At 39.9% G+C, this 22688-nt stretch overlaps 2 protein-coding genes across 11 annotated transcripts in view; both read left to right on the top strand.

The window, feature by feature from the left end:
* Window positions 1-148: 148 nt before the first annotated feature.
* LOC124300205 (methylthioribose-1-phosphate isomerase) lies at window positions 149-5710 on the top strand. Of its 4 annotated transcripts, XM_046754009.1 has the most exons (6): window positions 149-339; window positions 421-541; window positions 1208-1443; window positions 2447-2655; window positions 3119-3327; window positions 3471-5710. In XM_046754009.1, exons 1-6 carry the CDS (start codon window positions 314-316, stop codon window positions 3756-3758), a joined length of 1089 nt encoding a protein of 362 aa, XP_046609965.1. In that variant the 5' UTR covers window positions 149-313; the 3' UTR covers window positions 3759-5710. The 4 variants fall into 4 exon arrangements, with proteins under 4 accessions (XP_046609965.1, XP_046609967.1, XP_046609966.1 ...); XM_046754011.1 differs by lacking the exon at window positions 421-541 and having other exon boundaries at window positions 149-343; XM_046754010.1 differs by having other exon boundaries at window positions 152-541.
* Window positions 5711-7605: 1895 nt separating this feature from the next.
* Window positions 7606-22688, top strand: part of LOC124301702 (tropomodulin) — a 73614-nt gene continuing 58531 nt past the window's right edge. For 4 of the 7 annotated variants that reach the window (XR_006907541.1, XM_046757084.1, XM_046757087.1 and 1 more), the window contains exon 1: window positions 7608-8060. Coding sequence is in view for 5 of the 7 variants with exons in the window: in XM_046757084.1 (XP_046613040.1) it covers window positions 7908-8060 (153 nt within the window). In the remaining 2 variants the exon portion in view is untranslated. Of the gene's footprint in view, window positions 8061-22688 lie in introns of all 7 variants that reach the window. The other 3 variants (XR_006907542.1, XM_046757089.1, XM_046757081.1) reach the window with 2 other exon arrangements.

Below are 22688 nucleotides of genomic sequence, written 5' to 3'. Positions count from 1 at the left end.
AATGCGTTCGGAATTCAGATTCTACTGTCTTAAAACTTCAAACTTCGTATCCAACATAAAGTTGAAACGAAGGGAGCTTCGGTATCGGCTTGCCGCGACAGCTGCTGCAAGCTTCGCGAAGCTCACGCACTGAAGTTATCGTTGTATTGCCGCATTCGTCTCAGCGTTGACAGAAATCAGACAGTAATCACGTGTTTATCTAACGAAGTCTGGTTAAGTTAGGTCTGTCTATCTACGAATAGTTGGGTCCTTATCTGTGCACGTGAACCGCGCCGCGAGTTTATTAGCTCTATTCCGCTGAAAAATACCGTAGATGCAGTTATTACGGAATAATAATTTGTATGTGAGTTCGATCGCCAAACGTATTACGCTTCAGTCCTAACCTAACATTTCACAATATTTTCCCGGGATGACGCTTAGAGCAATAAAATGGGAAGACGGAAAGCTGGAGATTTTGGATCAAATTTTACTCCCGGTAATCTCAAAGTACGTCGCTGTCAAGGGTGTCGAAGACGGCTGGAAGGTTATCAACAAAATGCAGGTAACGCACGTACTGACGTCGCGTTTATTTGTTGTCAAACGTGTCCGCCGATCAATTGCATAACGCAGATTATACGCCGGAGTTATCCTCAGTTCTGTCGGCACATGTTTCAATATTAAAAGAGTAATCTTTGCTCTGTATTTACAATAATAACCGATTTCTTCCATCCGTTAATCCCTGCTTTATATCACGAACCACCGAAACTTTCCATGTATCATATTTATCAGCTTCGACATGATTGTCTCACCAATGTATTCCGGTCATGATTGAGCAGTTAAACATGTTGGTTTTGGCCTATTCAGCAAATGATTTTGAAGGTTTTTATACACATCGAATACATCCAAAGATACTATTATAAACACATTAAGAGGACCACGACTTTTAAGACTTTTTATCAGATTATAATACGTGGATAATATTCTAAGCCTAGACTTGAGTTCCATTAGTCTTGTATTAGTTTGGTAGTCGCATTATTATTTATTTAATTTTTTAAATCGACTTGTTAAAGTATTTTCCATCATCACAGTATTTTTGCTCAGACAAACTTAGCTCAAGAATGTAAAAACTAGTAATAGTCTTAGCTCTAACTGTACACATAAAATTTAGCATGTGTTGTAGCGTGATGATCATGGATTGAGCAGAGGTTTATATATAATATTTTTTCAGGTGCGGGGAGCACCTGCAATTGCTATCGTTGGATGCCTTAGTTTGGCTGTGGAGATTCAGCCTGAGGTTTTCACAGATAAAAAGAGTCTCCGTCAAGAAATTGAGGGAAAACTGAATTACTTGGTATCTGCAAGACCGACTGCAGTGAACATGAAAATAGCTGCCGAAGATCTGATCACACTTTCCAATCAACTTAGCAAGGATGATTCTGTGTCTCCTGCAGACATGAAAGAGAGGTATGGAATTTTTCATTTTTATCTGCTTGATTGAATACAAATTTATAGACAAGCTTGCCGATTGCACCTTAACTAATTAAAAACTAGGTTCGTCAATGCTTTTTACCGAATCACTTGCTGTAATGGTTGAATTATGGCTGAAACATAGATTTAAGGAATTGATGCTGATTATGAATCGTTTGTGTCGATTGGTGATTGCTAATTGCAGATTAATTAACTTTTCACCTGGATGTCAATAAAGATAAGTTATCAGACCGTGGCAACCAATCCTTTTACTTTATCTTTCAAAAGTTGATTCAACCCAGGCAAACTTTGTTACGCATGTCATCTTACTCTTTCAATTTTCTTGGTTAACAAACTCGACTTTGACACCGCAGATAAAATTTTGATAATCCTGCACTTTGGACCGTATTCAAATTTACAAACATTTCAACTTCGTCTTTGATAATCTGGCATTCTTTGAGTTTTTTGGTCAATACATGTTAATCCCTTGTTTCGCAATAATTAAACAAGAATGAATAGGAAAAAAGGAATTGTTTTTCTATTTGGTATTACTGTAGGTTTGTTAGAGAAATTCCAAATTGATTATTCCATCAAATTTTGAACATCACTAGGTGTTTATTTTCATTAAATGTTAGAAATTGACCATGCCAAATGCTCTGCGCGAAGAATTAAATTGGCTAATCATAGTTCGTCACTCTTTATCTAACAAAGCTGACTCCTATCTTGCTTAGTTATAAAATTGTTTGGTTTTCAAAGACGTGCTGTTTTGTGATGTTTGGATGAAATTCAGGCAGTATTGTTTGAAAGTAGAAGTTTTAGTTAACTCGCACAATTTTAATTTTCGACACACATGATTATTGTTATAATAATGACGTAGCGGCGCCATTGTTGCCATTCTAGTGACATACAAAATTCAAAACATATGTGTGTGTGTGTCTCTTTTATACACATGGCGAATGTAAAAGGCAAAAAGAAACAAAAAAAAATGAACATTGAATAGGTTCCTAAAAGCAATAGACGCGATGTTGGAAAAGGACATTGCTGACAACAAAGCAATTGGACGTCATGGAGCGCAAGCAATTCTGAACAACGGGGCAGGAGATAGTTTGGTGAGGGTTCTCACCCATTGTAATACTGGCAGCCTTGCCACTGCGGGATACGGCACAGCCTTAGGTGTTATTAGAACATTGCATGCAGATAAAAAACTCGGTAAGGCCTTCTTATTTACTCATATCTTCTTATTTACTCTTGAATCATAAAGAATATTTACTTGTACGATTAATCAACTAGAAACCACTTTTCTTTAGCGACTAATATCACCATTACTTTACTGAGAAACCAGGTATTCACATTATTTTATAATAAAATACATTTGTTTCATCTACGATTCGATTATTGTATTGCTTTATGTTGATGGTCTTACGTATTCGTTTCGATTCGAACCCCTGATACTATTGCTACTAAAGAAGCTTATTTTTCATGTCTTATCTTATTTATCGTTCAAGTATACTTGACTCGTCTTTTCTGTGTGCATATCACAGTGTACTCAACAAAGGTAAGTGCTTGAATTGCGATGTAGAAAATTTTATTTTTATTGTTTTCTTAACACATCCCAATGCGCGTGACTTAAACAAATCACTGTTATTATTACCGAGTTCTTTGTTTGTTACAGAACAAGTTTATTGCACCGAAACGAGGCCGTATAATCAAGGTGCACGACTGACTGCTTACGAGTTAGTTCACGAGAAAATGCCTGCTACTTTGATATGCGACGACATGGTGGCGGCATTGATGAAGTCCAGAACTATATCTGCAGTTATTGTCGGTGCCGATAGAGTTGCGGCGAACGGCGATACAGCGAATAAAATAGGAACTTATCAAGTAAAATAAAAAATTCTCCGACGTTTTTTTAATCCTGTGATTCTATCTGGCTTATTCTTTTTTTTCTTCAGCTAATTACACCGGCTCTTAATACAAATCCTTCGATGCCTAGTCAGTTCGAGAACCATGGTAATTTTTTTCAGATCGCAGTTGTCGCAAATTACCACAGTGTGCCATTTTATGTCGCCGCTCCTTTCACCTCCATCGACTTTACCATTCCCAACGGCGATCGTATCATCATTGAAGAAAGACCGGAAAGAGAGATGACGCACATAAACGATCAGCGAGTTGCTGCTGCGGGTATACAATGCTGGAATCCGGCGTTTGACGTAACACCAGCTGCATTGATCACAGGCATAGTTACAGAGAAAGGTGTATACTCGCCCGAAGAATTGAAGGGGCTTAACGTATCGGAGAAACTACAGGACTAATAGGCTGTCGAATGATTCATCCTATTTGCTGATGCAACATGCGCTTATACAATTGATTATCATTGAATAACAACTTCCGTCATTATCAGAATTCCGCTGTGCTTATATGCTTAAAATGCATCCAATGTGTTCATCGCACAGATTACATAATCTATGAATATGGTGCAGGGGTTTGATATCCGAATAAAATATCACGTTGTCAATTGAAAGTATTGGCGAGTTTTGCGATACACAGCTTTTGAAACATTCAGCTTACAGAAACCAAAAGCCTACAGCTATAAATTTTGAAGTTCAATAATTGATAGCCACTAGAGTATTTCGCAATAAAAAAATTTTGGATTTCGCTCGCACTCGCACCCTGAAAAGCTTGTCTTCGACAAAATCTGGAATCGCTGCCGAAAACGTATTTGGTGATAAAAGTCATGAAACTTACATTTCTGTGCCATTTCAACAAGCGCATTTTTCTAGTTACAAAATGTTATTGTACAAAATGATAATGTACCGAATGATGGCAAATTGAAAATCGTTCAAGTGCGAGTGAGATCAAAATTTTTTTAATTCTGAAACACTAACTGGCGCTAACAGTATGTAATACGTCTCGCAAATGCCAAACTATACAAAAACGCACGAATGTAATATTACTGAGATTTCAGGCGAGCCGATAAAACGCTGACGCTTGAAAAATGTTTGCACAAATAACATTTTGGTGAGATACTCTCACGTACGAATATATTTCTTGTTTGCCTGATCATGCCAGGCACGTTTCTTCTATTTAAAATAACGTTTTGATACTTTATTTACATCATGCAGCTAAGTGGGAGATGGTAGTTGGATTATTGTCCAGATATCTCCTTGCCAAAAGAGAACAGTAATCATATCAGATCATTTGCTGTTGTTAAATACGTAATGAAATTTTCCAGATATATCACTGCTTACGTGAATCGCGTATCTCTTTAATTAGACAGACTCCTATTGATGAAAATATTTTATTTTACTTGACATATTCTACTGGATCAAAATTTGGAAAGCGAATTTTGTTGACGGTAATCAATTATACCGTTGTTTTTGCAAATCCATTTTCTACATTTAATGGTAAGGAAAATATGGTAGGAAGCTCTTCAGCGTGAAATGGAATTCTTGGCCTTCATGACGTTAAATGAAGGGAAATGTTGGCACGAGTAAATATCGTTGAACATCTCGTCAAAAAATTAGGGCCCTCATCAGACTTGCTTCACCCGTTCGTAGCTTATTTCAGGATAAGGAAAATTTTCGACCATGTCTATTGACTACGACTTTGTCATTACGACTTTGTTCCCCGTGCTGATGCTAGTTTTCAAATATGCTAGAAATAAACAGAGGAAGGTATGGAATCTCGTAATGAATCGGTTACTGCGCGCATTTATCTATTTGGATATGATCAAGTGTCGGGGGTCTTATTCGGTATGCTCAAATTAGTATAATATTCACATCAAAAGTGACAAATGTGTTCCAGTGATTTAAACTCAAGTTTGCGAATTGCTTTATTTCTTGCACTTACTGTGCAGTCCAATTTTTTCATATCGATTTTAGTTGAAAGAGAAAAAAAAATGAAGTCGTGGAGTCACTAGATATTTTCTACTAATGTGCCTTTTAGAAAGAATTGTTCCCCCTACAATATTGTCCCTGCTTGCTCATTTTTGAAACCATAATTGTAAATCTTGATCCGGAATGAGACTGGTTTTACTGTATACAAAATGTAATATTGTGTACATTTTCAGCGCTGTGACACAAAACATGGAACAGGATCGTTCCGACTGTGTGTAATTGTACTTTACATACGTACTGTACTTGCATAATACACCTACGATATTTAAGTAATTTATTAGATGTATAATCTAACGCGCTTCTACACTTTGTTCATTGTCATATTTTTGTAATTGTATTATAATAGATTGATCGTAATTGCGCTACGAGTTACTTTTTTTACTTACTAAGAAAAGACACTTTCACTAATTAAAGGAACACACTAAAAAAAATTCCTCCGTCTTGCTGATTTATTTTCTTTTATGCAATTAGTGCGGGAAGATGAGTAATATAAAAATCGCTACTTCCAATTTACAGAGATTCTTCACTCTCGGTTATTTTATGTAGGTACTAGCTGGCACGGCAAACGTTGTCCGGTCCGTTCCGGTAGATGCGCCATAATGTGTTGACATTATGTTAAACAATTTAACAATCGCCATTTATCGGACCTTAGCATGGCTATGAACCATCGACTTAACGATATAAATATATTGTATGAATATGACTTCAATCAGTAAAATCGTTCAGTACTTACACGATCGCTAACAGACGCACCAAAGAATTATATACATAAAGATAATGCATAGCTGCCCGGAAAAAAATGCGGAAACTGAAGGTTTGAGGCCGGTCAAAGTGATTGAGATTTTCCTGTTAACACTACAGATGACAGTTTTTTCAAACTCATATACGAGATTAGACCTTATCTGGAATTTTACCTAATACTCGAGACACATGATTGGTCTAAACCAGAAATCGAATCCCATTCGTACACTTATAAAATAATGAAGTTGAAATCTTTCCTCTCTTTTTTTGCTGCAAAAATTAATCAACCGAAGCTCACACATTTATTTTTTTTCTAACGATGTATACGTGAATTTCTCCGTTAGGACGTGCGCGACAAAAATTCGAATTTTTGATTCCATCAAAATTTTTATGGGTTATTACACCTAACGAGAGGATCTTCCACGATTTTTTTCATGTCATTTGGTAAATTTTCCAAGAAGTTGTGAATTTATGAAGAAAAAAGTTCAAAAATTCATATCTGAAAAACACATGAACGAAAAAAAAATCGAAAAAAATCGTGCAAGCTCCTCTCATTATGTGTAATCACCCATGAAAATTTTGATGGGTTCAGAAATTCGAATTTTCATCGCCGTACGTTCTGAAGGAGAAAGCCACATACAGACGCTGCAAGTGAATTTATCCAACATTGTTACTCAGTGTCAAGATTTTTCTGAGTCTTTTTTTTATGCATTTGCAGTACATTTTTAATACAAAGATTAATTAAAAATACATTTTTCTTCTACTCTTGGGCAGTAAAATTTTTGCTTAAACCACTACCATCATTTTGTTACATTTTGGATTGTTCGTGTCAATCTTGCTTTACTTGAGACGAATGGTTTCCTCAAAATTCAGTACAAAATAACGGCGCAAAGCAGTTTTAGCCTCTGAATTCAATAAATGAGTGAAATATTCATTCGTTCGCGTAATTGTAGAAAGAAAATGAAACTCAGTCTTTTGTTCCTTCCGAATACATTCGGACATGTCCAAATTCATTTGTATTTTCACAATTCGTTAAAGTTGACTCGCCCAGTTTTAATTTTAATATTACGAATGAAGTACCAAATCACAGTCTAAGAATTTTCAACCTCAGTATAATCAGATCGAATGTCAATTCCCTCTTTCTTCGATTGTAGATACGGTTTGTGCAACTGATGCATTTTGACACAGAAGTCTGTGAAAACTGTCGAAACTGTCGAAAGCGCGCAATTCGAAATATCAAATTTTGCTATGCTGCAATATTTCTCGAGTGTCACAGGATGAATTGACACAATTCGACGAGTGGCAATTGGTTTTTCGAAGGAATCTCCTGCCGATTCGACGAGAGAAAACGAGACCGATCAGAGAGAGAGAGAGAGAGAGAGAGCGAGAGAGTCTGGAAACGAGAGTCAGTCCCGGGTCGCGTAAAGCGGCAAGGAACGCGTGTACAGCAGCCGTAACTTAAGGGAAAACTGAAATCTATTTTCGCTGTGAAGACGGCTTGGAGGGCCAGTGGAAGCAGTTTGGTTTAGTTCAGCCAGTCGCGTCGTTCGGTGCAGAGTCGCGTCCCGGAATTTTAGGGAATACCGCTCGCATCGCTCTCGAGCCTCGAGTTTGCATCAGCGATAATTTCTCGCCTTATTCGCCGGCTATTTTCCGGGATTTCCCCTTTTCCATCAGCTTCCCCGACTCATCCCAACTCCTTATAGCCGCTCCTCTTTTCGTCACCCGGTGTTTGGCGCTCTCGCCGCTGTTACCACGGGTAAAAGCCTGAAATTTTCGACCCTGGAGGGTGATACGAACGAAAATTCACCGGGCAACACAAAAATGGAAGTTATGGACGCCCTGACCCCCGTCATTTCGACGCCTTCGACGCCGGCCGTCGAGGTCACCGAGGAGGATGGACCCACCGTCGAGGAATCGTACGAAGTTACAACCACCCGCCGAAAGACGGTTCGCACAAGCTACAAAATTCAGGAAGTAAGTCGGTCGTCGGAGCACGATAATGATGGTATAATCTGAAATACGAGATCTGGGTGCGTGGCAGAGACAAACAGGGTCAAGTTGTCTTCGAATTTTTACCGTATTCCGTACCGTCGTCGTGACGATTCAAATCTATCTAATTGCAAAACCCTATTATTCACGAGAATATTACCGATAATCCTACTCCAATGACGTATAATAAGCGCGGGAAGTCGTTCCATGGGTACGTACGTTATACCACCGACCTTACACGTGTTTCTGATGTTAATTTATTTATTATAACCGTTGGAATAATTTGACGGATAATCGTGGAATAATAGATGATTCAAACTGTAACAAGGAACAATTCTTGTTGACACGTGTAATATTAGTACATTTCGCGATGATTTTGGTAATCGATGTATTTTTTCATCGGATTTTACAATTGGCGAAAGAAAGTTTTCGTAATCTTTTTTTTTTCATCATACGAAAACCAGTGTTCTTACAATCTTTCGTCAATTGACACAATAACAAAAACGTTTTATTTATTACGGGAACAATGAACGATCCTGTTCCCTGCATCAATTGCTGTATATAATACAATTGGTCATTAAAGATGTTTGAAAATCATAACGAAACTTAATTCTCAAGCCGAATGATGTTAGTTTAGTAAAAATAATTTATATGTTTCGGATGAACGGCGTTTATAGACGGACATAGAATCAGATCTGAAATTTATAATGCCAATACGGAGTAATTTTTGCAGTCAATTTTGACCCGTTTAGAATTACCTCTGCGCCTAGATCTTCGATCTCACGCATGTGTTTACAACGCGTTTCCGTTCTTCGGGGTTTGATTTGGCGCATTTCCGGTCCGCGTTTAAACATTAGGTAACGCAGGTATATTTACACCGATGCCTTTGAATTTCGAGGGCGTCAAATTTAAATTTTCCCGCGTTAATGTGGCACGTGCGATTTTCGAGTCGCGGGAAGTTTCCCGCATGTTTTCTCCGCAACCTATAGAAATCCATAACAATATTTCTATCAGTCTGTAATTGCCTCTCGACAATTTGCAGCTGAGTAGAATTTTGGCTCGCATTGAAGGGCGATAAAGAGAAATAAGAAACGATCACTTTCCAGCTAAGCCGAAACGTGACCGCTGTTTTTTCACTCTTTGGAGAATAAATGTTAACCCCACGTCATCGAAGAATGCGAGATAGAGAATTGAAGTACAGGATATATTTGCCTCCTCGCACTTGCCTCCTCCTATCTATCGCTCTCGATTACCGAAGATTTTGCGTCATTCTCCTCGCCAGACGATTTTAGAGCTGGCTGTTGGCAACGGGCTGATTTTCGTTGAGGAAAAACACGCCAACATCACCGACACTTTTCGCAAACGAACAAAACGACTTCGAAGCGTAGAGTTAATTTTTTCTTTCCGGTTCGTCTTGCTCCGAAGTAAATAATTCATTTACTTTGTCTTTAAGTTGTAGCGACTCGTCTGCGACTTTAATTGCAGGGTTTTTCCGACTGCCTGCAGTCATCCATTGCAGCAGCTGTTCCATGCATCTGCATACATCCGATAAGACAAAAGCTGTACTTGTACCATCGCGTTTATACAGCGCTGACCTAATTTGCTGAACTTTTGTTTCGTAGGAGATCCCCGATTCATCCTGACTGAAAATAGTTTTCACTCCACTTCACGGCAATCATTTATTTAGATCTGCATCCTATGACGAAAAAAAATATTGTGCAATTCAAACGAGACAAGCGTTAAAGCCGGACCACGCCCTCTTTTTTGTAAGCTAAAGTTGTTGCGATCAAAACTCGAAACGCGTATTGGATGGACGTCAATTTTCCAGGCACCTTTTTTTTGTCTTTTGCGTTTCACCATATTTTCTGGGGATTTCGCCGTGAAGCGCCGATATATAACATACGTGTACATATATCTACTCGATTATGTTATTCGCGGCCGAAGATGAAAGGATTACCCAATGCGTGTCGAGTGCAGTTCAAACTGCAACGAGTACAACATCAATACCGTGAAAATTTGAAGATTGTCCTTCCGTTGTCCTTGAAGACATATTTATAGCCGAGTCTGTTCCACCGAAGTGGATTCTGACTGACTGACCGATTATATTAATTCTCGAGTAGATATCTGCCTCGTGCATTCAGCCCCGACAGCCGTTGAATCCATTCCAATTAAATCAACTCCCGGCAACTTGCTGGCCGTTAGAATTACCTGTCGAAATAAACACACGCCGTTATCGTGCGACGGAAATAGTCCAACAATCGCCAGTTTCCTGTTCTTGTAATTCTAGCTGACGATCAGGAGGCGAGAAATGAGAAAAACGAAGCAAAACTTACTCACCTTGCTTCACTTTACATGAGTTTCGCGGGTACGGAATCAGTTTTTCGCCACCTCGGTTTACTCCGCGGTCTTGTTAAATTAGGGCCAACTATTTTGCAAGTTCTCATCGTCGTCAACGGCTCGAGATGAGCAGTTCTCTGGTTCGAGTAGGCAACAGCTGTGTTTTGATGCTCTAGATTAACTTTTACTTTCATATACTCCTCGCTAAAGATAAAACGCGTGTAGGTACGTGACCGAACTTCTTTCAGGCAACTCCTGTTAACTAACTGGAAACATTTTTGCGGATAACGATGGCAGAGTTGATACCACTTCATCGTGAAATTGTTCGCAGATGTTGTTATTTTTTTGTCTTTGTGGACGGCTGGTTGTATAGATTTGCAGTAATTGGGAGGTTTCCAAGAATTTTTTTCTTCCCCCCTTCATTTCTATCTGCATTCGCTATGTCGTATAATCTGCACTTTGCTGCGTCTAAACTGCTTTTTTGACGTTGAAACTGAAAGTCCAATACGCCCGTGAGAACCCACGCTAATATTTCCAAAGAGGAAACTGTTTTCTCTTTTTAGCAATGATTTCGTTATCACGTTTCGAAAACAGTCTTCTTTACCGTTATGATAATTTACGAGACCTGGTCGAAAGAATGATTCGTTGCATAAGCATATGAAAGCTCGGGAATTAATACCTGACCGTGTTGTTGAAAAACAATGATCGCTGCGTGACTTTTTAGCTTATACGAAATAATGTACACAATTTGTTGCGTTCTTACAAGACATTGGATATGATACTTGAAATTATACTGTACAGTAGGAAGCGTATAGATGTATAAATAAGTAATTCGTAAATATCGATCCAAGGCATTGGAATACGATTGGTAATCGATATTTGAAGATAGGATAAATATCCGCAGCTTTTCCAGAGCGTGTCATGGCTGATGCTTCGTTTTCCGTTGACTCAAACAACGCCGTGTGTGTTTATCCGTCGAGACTCAGGGAGTTTGTAGAACTCGGAGTTTTCGCGGGTTTCCAAGCTCTAAGCTAAAGTGAAGCCAGTGTAGTAGCACAGTGGCCAGTGGTCGCTGACACGCTAGAAATACCCATCGACGTCTGTTTTGTAATCGCACCAGCGTCACCACCAATATTTTACGATCACGGTTCCAAATTCGTTTTCAATCCCGTGTTGATTCACTCCTCGTCGATTCTGTTCTAAAAAAGCGAAAGCCCGACAGCTTGCGGAAAGCTCTCCGTGTCTTCCTATAATTCCTACAATTATAACAGGGATATAACGATCGGGAGTTACGCTATGTATTGCGTTAATCACGATTTGAGCTGAATTTTCGGCAACGAATTCGTCGAAATCGATATGAGGGACAGGTTTATATATCTTCCTAAAAAATCTGTAATCTCATTTTTATAATCGGTTGATGAAGCTTCCTTGAATTATTTGCAAGGAAGGAAAGGACGCAAGGCGAACCGCGTGGTTGACTAAAAATTATTCGCCGCGTTTTTGGGAGCGAGTTAAAATTGTTCCACCCCTTTAATCCTACGCCGATGGCCTCCCCCGCAACTCGGGCGTCGCGACGCTGATCGCTTATGCGAAGAAGCGACGCCGGTGGCTGGGAAAAGCGAACATGTCGTCATTCGCACCAGTTGGTCAAGCCGTGGAGGCTTTTTAATGCCTCGCTGATCTTTTTTCGCAGCAGTGTGTTCGATAATAGTCGCATCACCGCGGGATTTCGCAGCCTCTTCTTCTCCCCTTTTGTTCCTCGAATCATAAACAATGGAATCCCTGCTTTTTATATCTCTCGATAATTATCCTCGATTTCTCACACCCGTGCAGGCATTGTATAATAGTCTAGGTTCAGAAATATTTCCTCATTTGCGATAAAACTGTTTTTGCGTCGTTGAATCGCGAGTATCTCATTATAATCTTGCGAAGCGCGAGACAGTAGAAAAACTCCGTCATAGTCAGACCGCAGACTATACAGGGCAGTGGTTATATCTTATGTTTCTATCGCGTCTTGTTTTTGAGATATTTGAGGTGTCACAATTATAATTATTAGCGAACCGGATCTAAAAAATAGTACGTGTTAAAAAAAATACGTATATATTCTTATTAGGCGATAAGTATAAGTAAATAAACAGGATATTTTGAAGAAAGTACTCGACTCCTTTTTTTTTGTAACGTAGTGTTATCTTCAATCTACTGAAATTGGAGATTGTTCTCAGGAAATCAATGATTTAAACGTTTTATTTTGTATTGAAATGACAAGAATCTGTTGAACTCATGCAATGTTATTGCGATTTGTGCAAAGTTGTTCTAGGTTACGCACTTCTGTTTGTTGTCGCCGAAAATTTAGTACAGTGGGAATAACCGTATAAAATTGCATTGAAAAAAATGTCTTTTGCATATTATTAGGATCATTTCGAATTTTTGCTCAATGGTTTTTGAATAACGGCAGGCGTTAAAGTGCTTTACAATTTTTGCAAAACAGTACGTTTCATTCTGATTGTTGTACAGAGAAAATCGTCTACTGTGATTCTCTTTATTTAAGTGAACCATGAATGCGGGATTCGATGAATTAGAAAGTGCCGCCGTATGAAGAAAAAGTTGCATGATGGAATAGAGTTCTTTGTGGCTTAGTGCAGTATATACTGGGATCGAAGCTTTCTTCATCGCGTGGTTTTTACGAGCCATCAAGAAAAGAAATGAATCGGAACATATATAACGACAGCATTGATGCAAGCCTGCAAGACGTACAAAGATTGCGTTAAACTTTAAAGTCTATTTTTCACGATTCGCAGAATATAGCGAAGAATCAGGTAGAAGCGAGTCGGTGTCGTGATAAATGATTTTTGAAAAATGGCAAATTTGTCTTTTAAGTTTTAATACGGATCATATGAGATTTCTTTGAATCGAAAATACACCTCTTCCGTGACATTCGGAAAAATTATTTCACCAAGTCAGGAAAATTTTTCCCTAGAATTGTCGTTTACAGATGAGAAAGGCTGATGCGCTTGCAGAATAATGTCCGAGAGTTAAGACTTGGGTTTTTCCTCGAATCACGGTGACAGATGTAACGTCAACATTAAAGTAGTTAAGGTTCTTCGGCATCCCCGCAAGGTTTCAGATGGCACCGGAAAAGCGGATCCTTTGTGCCGTCGAAATTGTGCGAAATGGCTTCCTCGCGGTTCTCGTGCCAAGCGCTACAGAACAAATTGTTCTATTTTAATGTCCCGCAACTGGCGTTATACGTACGGTCATTTTTCTTTTATTTTATTTTAATACTCCTCTCCTTGTTCGAAATCTGGAGACCGAGCTACAGAGCAATACGACAGCTGAACTACCCGACAATTCATCGAGCCGTCTGCTTTGATCTATTTAATTTATAAAAATTTATTCGGTGTACATTTAAATTAGGTATAAGTGCATGCAAATGAGCGTCGATCATGGAATATCTCACCCTGCACTGGATTAATACACCACCGAATATTATTATATATCCGTGTTGCATACGATAATGAATTTCTTACTCGAAGCTAAACCTGTGGGACGAAGTCTATTTTATACATGCTGTTCGAGTGATCGATTGAACGATTTATCCCAGTTTTCTGCTATCATTTATCGTCGTTAACATTTTTGTGAGATAATGAAGTTTCGTACATTAATTTTTTGCCAAAAGCGATCCTGTAAAAAGTGAGGTGAAAGGAAAGATAATTATTTTACAGAGTGAAAAGAGGGTTGAATAAGTGTGAATATCAGAATTCGGTGCATTTAACTTTTCAATTTAACTTAGGGGCGGAATTGACGTTCGGTTTAACGTCAGAGGTGCTTTATAATAAATGCTTTAAAAATTTCCAGTCACTCGTAACCGCTTCTCGAGTGACGTCGGTGAGACGTACAGCCTGTAACGAGGATATCGTCAAGAGGCTATTACTCTGCTATTTTCGGTTCAAATTTGTTTTTTCCCCTACGTAAAAGTATTATATCGACGGTGCGAAAGAGGATTTATAACTCGGAAAATCCATTCCTCAAATTCAATTATAAACAGGAGCGAGCAGTGTTTTCGAAATTTTCTGTGTTACAAACAAGATAAGAGTGGCATAAATTTCTGACTTACACTGTATTTTCGTTGATACTCTTCCAGAATTACGTCAACTAATTAATTTTTATCGGGTGGAATTGTGCAATTGTATAACGCGTATCAACAATATGGTTACAGATTTTTTTTTAGGTTCCCAATTTCGTCAATTAGGTTCATCGTTAAACGACTAAGCTTATTTTCAAACTCTTTGCAATATGACATGACAATGACCAGCTGCATTATGCGGCAACATTTCCCTCGGAAAAGAAATACGCCTCGGCGTTAAAACAGGGTTTCACATCCGAAGTCATGTTATATTTATCCATCGTTCTACGAGTGAGGCTGAAAAGCATGCAAAGTTGTCGTTACGAGCAAGTCCATCACCGAGGAACTGGCGTAACTTTCGTGTTCCAGCATCTCGTTGGGTGTCTCCTCATCTGCGTTGGCGATGACGAGACTATAACGTCATCGAAGACGCCGGGACACGTGATATTTCCCAGCCATTGTTTCTCGCAGGCGAAGGAATGCGTTCTGGATGAGATTCAAGTCTGTCAAACAGCTAGGGAACGGCCAACGGCCAATATGCCACCCGCGCGTAGTTATATTCTTTGTCAGGGTTACTTCCAAAACTGCGAAACGTGCCTTGCGAAACGTATCTATATAGATTTGCAACAACATGTCGTCCTTCGGGGTGGGAAAAAATTATAGCCCGCCGAATTACTTCGTCCTTGAGCGAATATCGCCGATAAATTTTAGGCCCGAAGACATCCGAAGTTCAAATAGGTATTTTTATCAGACTTTTCAAGATTAATATCACGCCGGCGTACAATGTAATCCTTGGGAAAAACAATTCGCAGGTTGCACGGTCGGTCCAATTTGATCCTAACTAATACATCTCGCTTTGAAGAGCTCGACGGCTTCACGTTCTATAACTGATACCTCCTACAACCGTTGACGTATTTACATTTTTCAACTACACGACGGTGTTATACCTGAAGACCCGCGACGTCGGCCTGGCGCCGATGTGTGAGCCGCGGTAACGAGCTAACGACTGAAAACGTCTAAAACTAGATTTCACGTGTTAAAGGAACTTGAAATGCTCTACTCTGTGCCCGATGCAATTCCCGAATCTTCTATTTCCGGTTTGCAACCACTCCTTTACCGCTTTACATGTGTGCAGTGACGTCCCACCTCCGCGTGACGTTCGCCAAATTAAGTTGATCTACGTCGGTCTCGACGCCTCTGTTTTCCATCTCGAAATAGAGAGTGTTTGTTTGTTAATAAAGTCTGTCAGGGTTGCACCGTCATTCGCGTAATCGCAGTGGCGATGCATGCTTATGAAAATTTGAAAAAGATCATTCGGAAACAAAGATTCTTTTCAGTTCGTGTCACTATCTGAATATGATTTTACCCATTGTCACGGTACCCAAAAATTATTACGGAATTTTGAAAATATTCTATGCTGCAGATTGTGGACAAGCATGTAGCGGAATGTTCAATCGATATTCACTTCGAAACTTCCCGATTAAATGTATCTTAGGAACGAGTGGAAATCACTTTGGTACCCACCCAGATTGATCGTGCAGCAGATCCATGTCGCGACCACGTGTAAACACGCGACGTGGTCTCTAGGTTGTTTATTGTAGTGACGCAACACCACGGTAGAGCTTCGAAAACGGAAATCGATCATCCACGTATGTATGTTGTGTGGAGGTGTGGATTGGAGATACAAAAATAATTTTTAATAACAAACACTGCAGTGATAGTTTCTCGTTACGTGATAACGGTTTTTATCTGTAAAATGACAATAATTTGATTGCAATTTTGTGTGTTTCATTGAAAATATTCTTAGGTTACAAATAAATGAGATTCCGCAGTCATCACAATTGTGATTTATATCAGTTGTTACAGCTAGAAGTGAATCTGCAACACGATTAATTATATTTTTCGTGTGATATAAATTTTTCCCACTCGTGATCAGATATAAATATAAAATACATGTGCATTGAATTTTGGGCGATACAATCTTACCAAGTCCACCCATTCAGTCTTCGGACCGTCGAATTTTCCATTCGGTACGGATGCGAAAGTTTTCAGCCTTTGTCATCATGCTAATCGACGTTTCGTTCCTTGGAATTTTGCCACTGCTTGCAAAGCGGCTGTAAAAATCAAGTGCAAAACTGTGGTACAGGGAGGGCGGGGGGGTTGAAGAATTTACAGCAGTGTGAGAAGGTAGACGAAAATATACAACTCGAATACTACAGAGACTTATGTGTAATCGATGCAACGTTACTTTCAAATACCCAATAGTGAGTAGAAAAAATGCAATGATTTCAATTTTCTACTTGATTAATTGGTTCCGCCGATTCCTCTTATACGAACCTCGGCACGTGTAGAGTAATGAAAAATATTCATCCAAAGGCAAAAGTTGTACACGGAACCGCCGGTTAATGCACGTGCGTAATGATATAAATTTGCGGTTGAATAACGCGGCGATGCTCTCTCTCATCCCTTTATAAACCTCGTCTGAAGCAATTCAGGCCCGCAAATACAGCCTATAAGAGATCTCTGAAAGCGAAAGTCAAGTAAACAGTTCCCGCTGCGAATCAAGTTATGCAACTCGCACAAACTCCGCTTAGATCACGAGTGTCGCTTGGTTAATCCTGCGGTAACGCGTTGAAAGCATTATGGAATATTGCGGCCTAGAACTTCGCTTCGCGTGCTTTTAACCATTTTCTTACTCTTCTTCTTGCACAGGACTGCGAGCGTGCTTTCACACGCGTCCTTTCATTTTATACAAGTATTAGTCGTTTGCCCTTGGCTGCAGTCTTCGCGAACAAAGCTCTGAAATTGTTTACTTTTGGTTGTACACAATGCGACTCGTTTGAAAAACATGGTTTTAAAAAAATTCATCATTTCGTCTGTCAGCGTTGTTTGTCTACTGGTGACAATTTCTTGACTTCCCGACTTGCCAAATTTTACGATGCTCCGATATTTTAGATCGTTTGGTCGCCAATTATTCAGTGTTCACTTGAATAGTTCCACGATTGATTGATCGCATGTCAGAGATTTATGATTTCCACTCGAACCTGATGATATGATACTGAAAATTGCTACTCTGCACTTTCTCAGATCTAGGCATCGTTTATTGCACAAACAGTTAATTGGAATCAAAACAGGGTTTGATCCGATGTACCATATACTTCAAAACTTCTTTCACTGCGTCATGGAATCCAACGTTTGCATTCATTCTCTGATACCTCTATTTTCAGCACATATTCAGAAGTTTGAGACGAAATTAAAGTCGTTACCGGTATAAAGTGACGCTGAGTTGGCGAAGCGTCGAGAAGGTCTGCGGTGCAGTTATAGAGGGCTAGAGGTAAGGACGACTATCTCCGTGTATAGAAATCATCCATAAAATAAAGTGAAACTGTAAAATGGCGTAGCTCTATCAAAAGCTCCAAGAAACGCCAATCATATCGAACCCTGATTGCTAAGCGTCAATCAGATTTTACCTTTATTGCTTACAAGCGATCTGTTGAACCACTATTTCTCCCTTTTTGGTCGACACTTGTTCAGTTCAATACCCGCATGAGATACTTCTCCTTACCTCTACCCTCCGTAAGTGCAGTGCAGCAACGACCAGTTAGCACAAAGCGGTTCCCTAGTTTTCCCGGCCAATTACCAGCCGCGCTACGCGACCTCCTGGTTTCTGGTTTCCCTGGTTTCCTAGCTGGTCTGATGTTTCCTGGCTCGCGGCCTCGCCGTCTCAATTAGAGCCTCTTGTCGCTCGGTAGTACGAACACGATGTACGTATAACCATACCGTCACGGTGCACCGCTGCAGACGATCGCCATGTGCCTCGATCTGCGCCGAAATACCGAAATAGACCACATTGCGCGTTTACCGTTTTCAGTTCATAAGGAGCCGGCCCGTTTCTAACTCTCTGCCCCGTACATGCTTACGCCTTGAAGCTTGACGGGTTTTTCGCCCGCCGGAGGTGCAAAAGACTTTGGTGGAAGCTACATCTCTGCATATTCGGGAATCCTTGTCGTCTTTCAGTAGAGTTCACCTCAAAACGCGGAATTTTCTACTTCACTGGTTGTCTTCTCTGCGGATGCGTGTCGTCAGACCCGTCATCGCTTCTCTACCGTCTCAAATTTGGCGAAGAGCTCAAATACCGTCGTGCGGATCCGGCAGCAATGCCAATTTGACGTTCCTCGTTTTATTCGAAGCATACGGAACACCGGAATTCGTGTTTTGACAATATCGCTTGGAAGCTGATCAGGAGATTCTGCAGCTCACGGGAGACGGGACATGAATTGAAACCGACATATGACGAGCTGCTAGAGGCCTCTAAGATCTGGTTTCGTCCATCGTAAAGGAAATGGAAAAGCACCGATCGCGAGTTAGACGCGAGCTGGGTTTCCGATGCACGAGCAGCTCCGCTTCTCTGATCCTTCTATTTCCGGTTCGTAAACACCTCCGGAAATAAGCGGCTGGGACGATCGGCGGTTGAAAATTTCCGGTTAGATGTCAAGTAGGGCGATCGACGAGAGAGTGATTTAGCGATATTCTCTATTCAACGGCGACTAGCCGAGATTCAAACTCCATGAACTCGCGGAGTCGCAAGTTTCATGCAAAGAGTGATTGGCGGTAATTGCTTGAACAATGCCCTGATCCACTTTCGGAGTTACTTGAAAGGAAGCATTAGAAATCTTGAGATTGTTGTTTGATGTATGTTTCATTCGCACAGCGTTTAGAGCGGTGAAAATTTATAGCGAAATGGTTACGTGCGCTGCTAGTCGTGACATATTCGGACAGGGAGAAGATGGTTTAATAAACGTCCTAGAATATCGTCTCAAAAGTGTCATAAGAGAATAGCATTTCCTGAAAGAAAACGTAACTTTATTATATCGTATTTCTGAATTGCGTATCAAGAAAAAAAAAAAAAATCCTGCAAATAAAAGCAACGAAGTAAAAATAAATTCATGCAGGCCGCCGCTTTTTGCTTCAATATGTTATCAGGGGACGAAGAGGATCGACTTTTTTTCCTCCGTTACCGTGTAAATAACACGAAGCCGTGAACTCGCAGCGCGGAGAATGACGAGACCTTCCCAATTTTTTACTTCATCTTAACTCGACCGACGTCAGGATGGAAAAAGACGAGATGATAGCGCCGGCAAATCTCTTTTCCACGGTATCCATCATTCTTGGTAGAGGCGTATATTTATAGCCGATCCGTACATCGCCGTCTCCTATACATGCATAGTTACAGTCTTACGGATTGTATTCACGGGTGCTCACCGCGTGTCCGCATACGTTTGCACACCGTCAGGAATAGTGATAGTAGTAGGCTTTGAGATAGTCGTGACGTCATTCATTAGCACCTTCGTCGTTTCTAAACCGATAAACGTTTGATTCCGATCGTGAGATTGTCCGGTGATCCTTGTTTCCACGAGTGAAATGTCGGTGAGATTATTTTAGGGGTTTGGTAGGTTTTTGAAAAAATTTTCCACCGCGACTAGAGAAAGCCTGAGGAACAAACGTCGAGTTCGTCGTTCGGCCAAAAATTTCAGCAGACACAAACAAGTGCTAATACCGTCGATAAATGATGCAGAACAGCTGTCTACAGCTTTATACATTTCTATATGCATATTGTGCTAATAGTTACTCTGCTCTTGGCACAAACTGCGACTCTTTCTTCTGTGAGATATTTTTTACATTTGTCCAGAAGGTGGAAAACCATAAATTTTGCAATGTTTTAGCTTGCAGCGTTATATCAGGCCAATCTGTCACCTGATAAAATTCAATCAATTACTACAAAATTACCGATGGTGATGGCGTTATTTCATAGCTATATAACGTTTTGAAAGAATATCCAGTTACTTGTGTAACACACGTAATACACGATGGTATCATAAATCAAGTCATTATACGGAGAGAAGTGATTTGCTAAGTCAACTAATATTCATTTGACTGACTGTCAGCCAAATTAGAGAGAAAAGAATGATTTATGAGTTGAAAAAATTTCACCGAATTTGAAAGAATGATGAAAATCAATTGTTGTAATCGCCATTGATTTGAATGAACTAAAAAATACAACATAAATTCTAAAAACTCCTTTCTTATTCTGTGCAAATCAATATGATCCTGGAAAATAGGTCGGGACGCGTATATACATGTAATATGTGGGATGGATAGTTGAAAACCATAAATTGGATCAAGATCATATTATCACAGGAATGTGGGTCACGGTATTGAGAAAGTAATATTTTTTTCATCAAATTTCGATCGTTTTACAGCGTGAAATTTATTATTGACCGCTGTTTCCGTGGGTAGAATATTATCTAGGTCGTACGGCTAGCGAATTTTTAACCGCATAAATACTCGACGAAACCACGTGATTCTTAAGTGAAAAGAACCCGCTGGTACGTTGGTGAGAAAATTCTGCCGGCTATTAATAATTTACTTAAACATTATAGGCATCGTGTATATCCGGTTGAATCCTGCGGTGGTCTTTGTTCGAATAACGATCGATCGCAAAAAGGCGGGAAAGAAAATGAAAAGATGAAACAACTTGCAAACATATTTAAATGAAATTTTCGCGTGCAGACTTTCGAACAAGCATTGAATGAAATTAATTTCGAAGAGATTTGAAAATTTTAGAAATAAAAAAATGCTGTTCACAAAAATTCGCTTGGACTACGATAATTTTTATGATCCAAAGGCCGAGTTCACTGCTCGTCAAAAACGCACGTGCGCTTGCAAATGTGGGTGAGACTTAAAGCACATACGTATGGATTTGCGGAGGTGAGATTGTCTGAGTACTTGCTGACACTAAAATAAAAAGCTCTAGCTAATTCCGGGATATAGAGGCAGGTATATTTATAATCATGCCTTTGCTTCATGCTTAATACTCGAGGAAGACGAAGGACCGTCACTTTTGACTGCCCTCCTACATTCATTCCCCTTGCCGATTTTGAGACGTAGCGAAAGCACGCGGCTTAGGAAGTTGCGTAATTGCATGTTCATTCATAAATTAGTCGAAAGTCTTGCTACGCGGTACAAAAAGGAACACATAGTGCGGGAAATGAGGCTCGTCAACGGGGAACGAAGAAGGCAGGGGAATAAATGCTCATTTTTCAATTTTAGAAACTGTTACGTCGTCGGTTTCTTTAACAGCCTTTCACTTCTTTTTATCATTCTGTACCGCGCTCATGTTCCGACGTCGGTTAAAGCTCCGCGCACTTTAAGCCGCGATCATTTCGAGAGCCTTGCATTTTCAATGTCGTCGATCAATCAATGCCGAAATATTACTTCCCATTTTCTGTATTACTGCGACACCTGGCTGATTTATATTGCGAGAAAAAATATATTCAAGACACTCGTTGCGTCTCTGATGAATTATCATCCAGGTGTGACAAGATCGATCGGTAAGATCTTTTAGTTAATCCTCTGAAATCAGCGGAAACTGCACGAGAACTTTCAAGTCTCAATAAATTATTGAAATGGTTAAAATCATTCGAAGTCGTTTGATCGTCTTTCAAATCTAGATAATCTTTTTAAACCCCCGACGACGTTAAAATGATGTTAAGTTCGATCGTTTAGATCACGTTTAGTTTCACGTTGTTTTACGGTGAAATATTCTAAAAATCGTGAATTATTTTAAACTCGAGATCTTTGCGGTAATTTCAACAATCTTACTTCTATTCATTCTCGGGTTTTGAGTCCTTCCTTCGGAACACGAAATTCCCCAGAAACTACGCAAGTCAGACGTAAGCGAGCACGTTGCGAGTCGTAGTTAGTTCCGGCTGAAATCACGGCGTCCGCGTGGATTTGCAAATTAATGAAATAGCCGAGGTTTCGCGTGTAAAAATAAATCAGCCGTAATCCTCGAAGATGTCGGAGATTTCGAAGACAATTAGCGAGCTGCAGACGAACAACAATTAACGGAATCCCCGCCGGTCAGATAACGATTCCACCTCTCGTTCTAGGCTGAGCCGCATCTCGACATGGCTGGAATTTGTTATTGGGCAAAGATCGGAGGTCGATTGGGGAAGGTCCGTGTTGGAAATACCTCGGACCGTGGTGAAAAGGGAAGAGTGACCGAAAACGTGATAAATAGTCCGCTCGCAATGAGACTAAACGAAGGAAAGCGCAACACTACCGCTTTCAAAAATACACGGGAGACGCTT

This window comes from Neodiprion virginianus, chromosome 3, assembly GCF_021901495.1.
Source record: "Neodiprion virginianus isolate iyNeoVirg1 chromosome 3, iyNeoVirg1.1, whole genome shotgun sequence".
NCBI lineage: Eukaryota > Metazoa > Arthropoda > Insecta > Hymenoptera > Diprionidae > Neodiprion > Neodiprion virginianus.
This window is presented reverse-complemented; position numbering and strand designations above follow the sequence as displayed.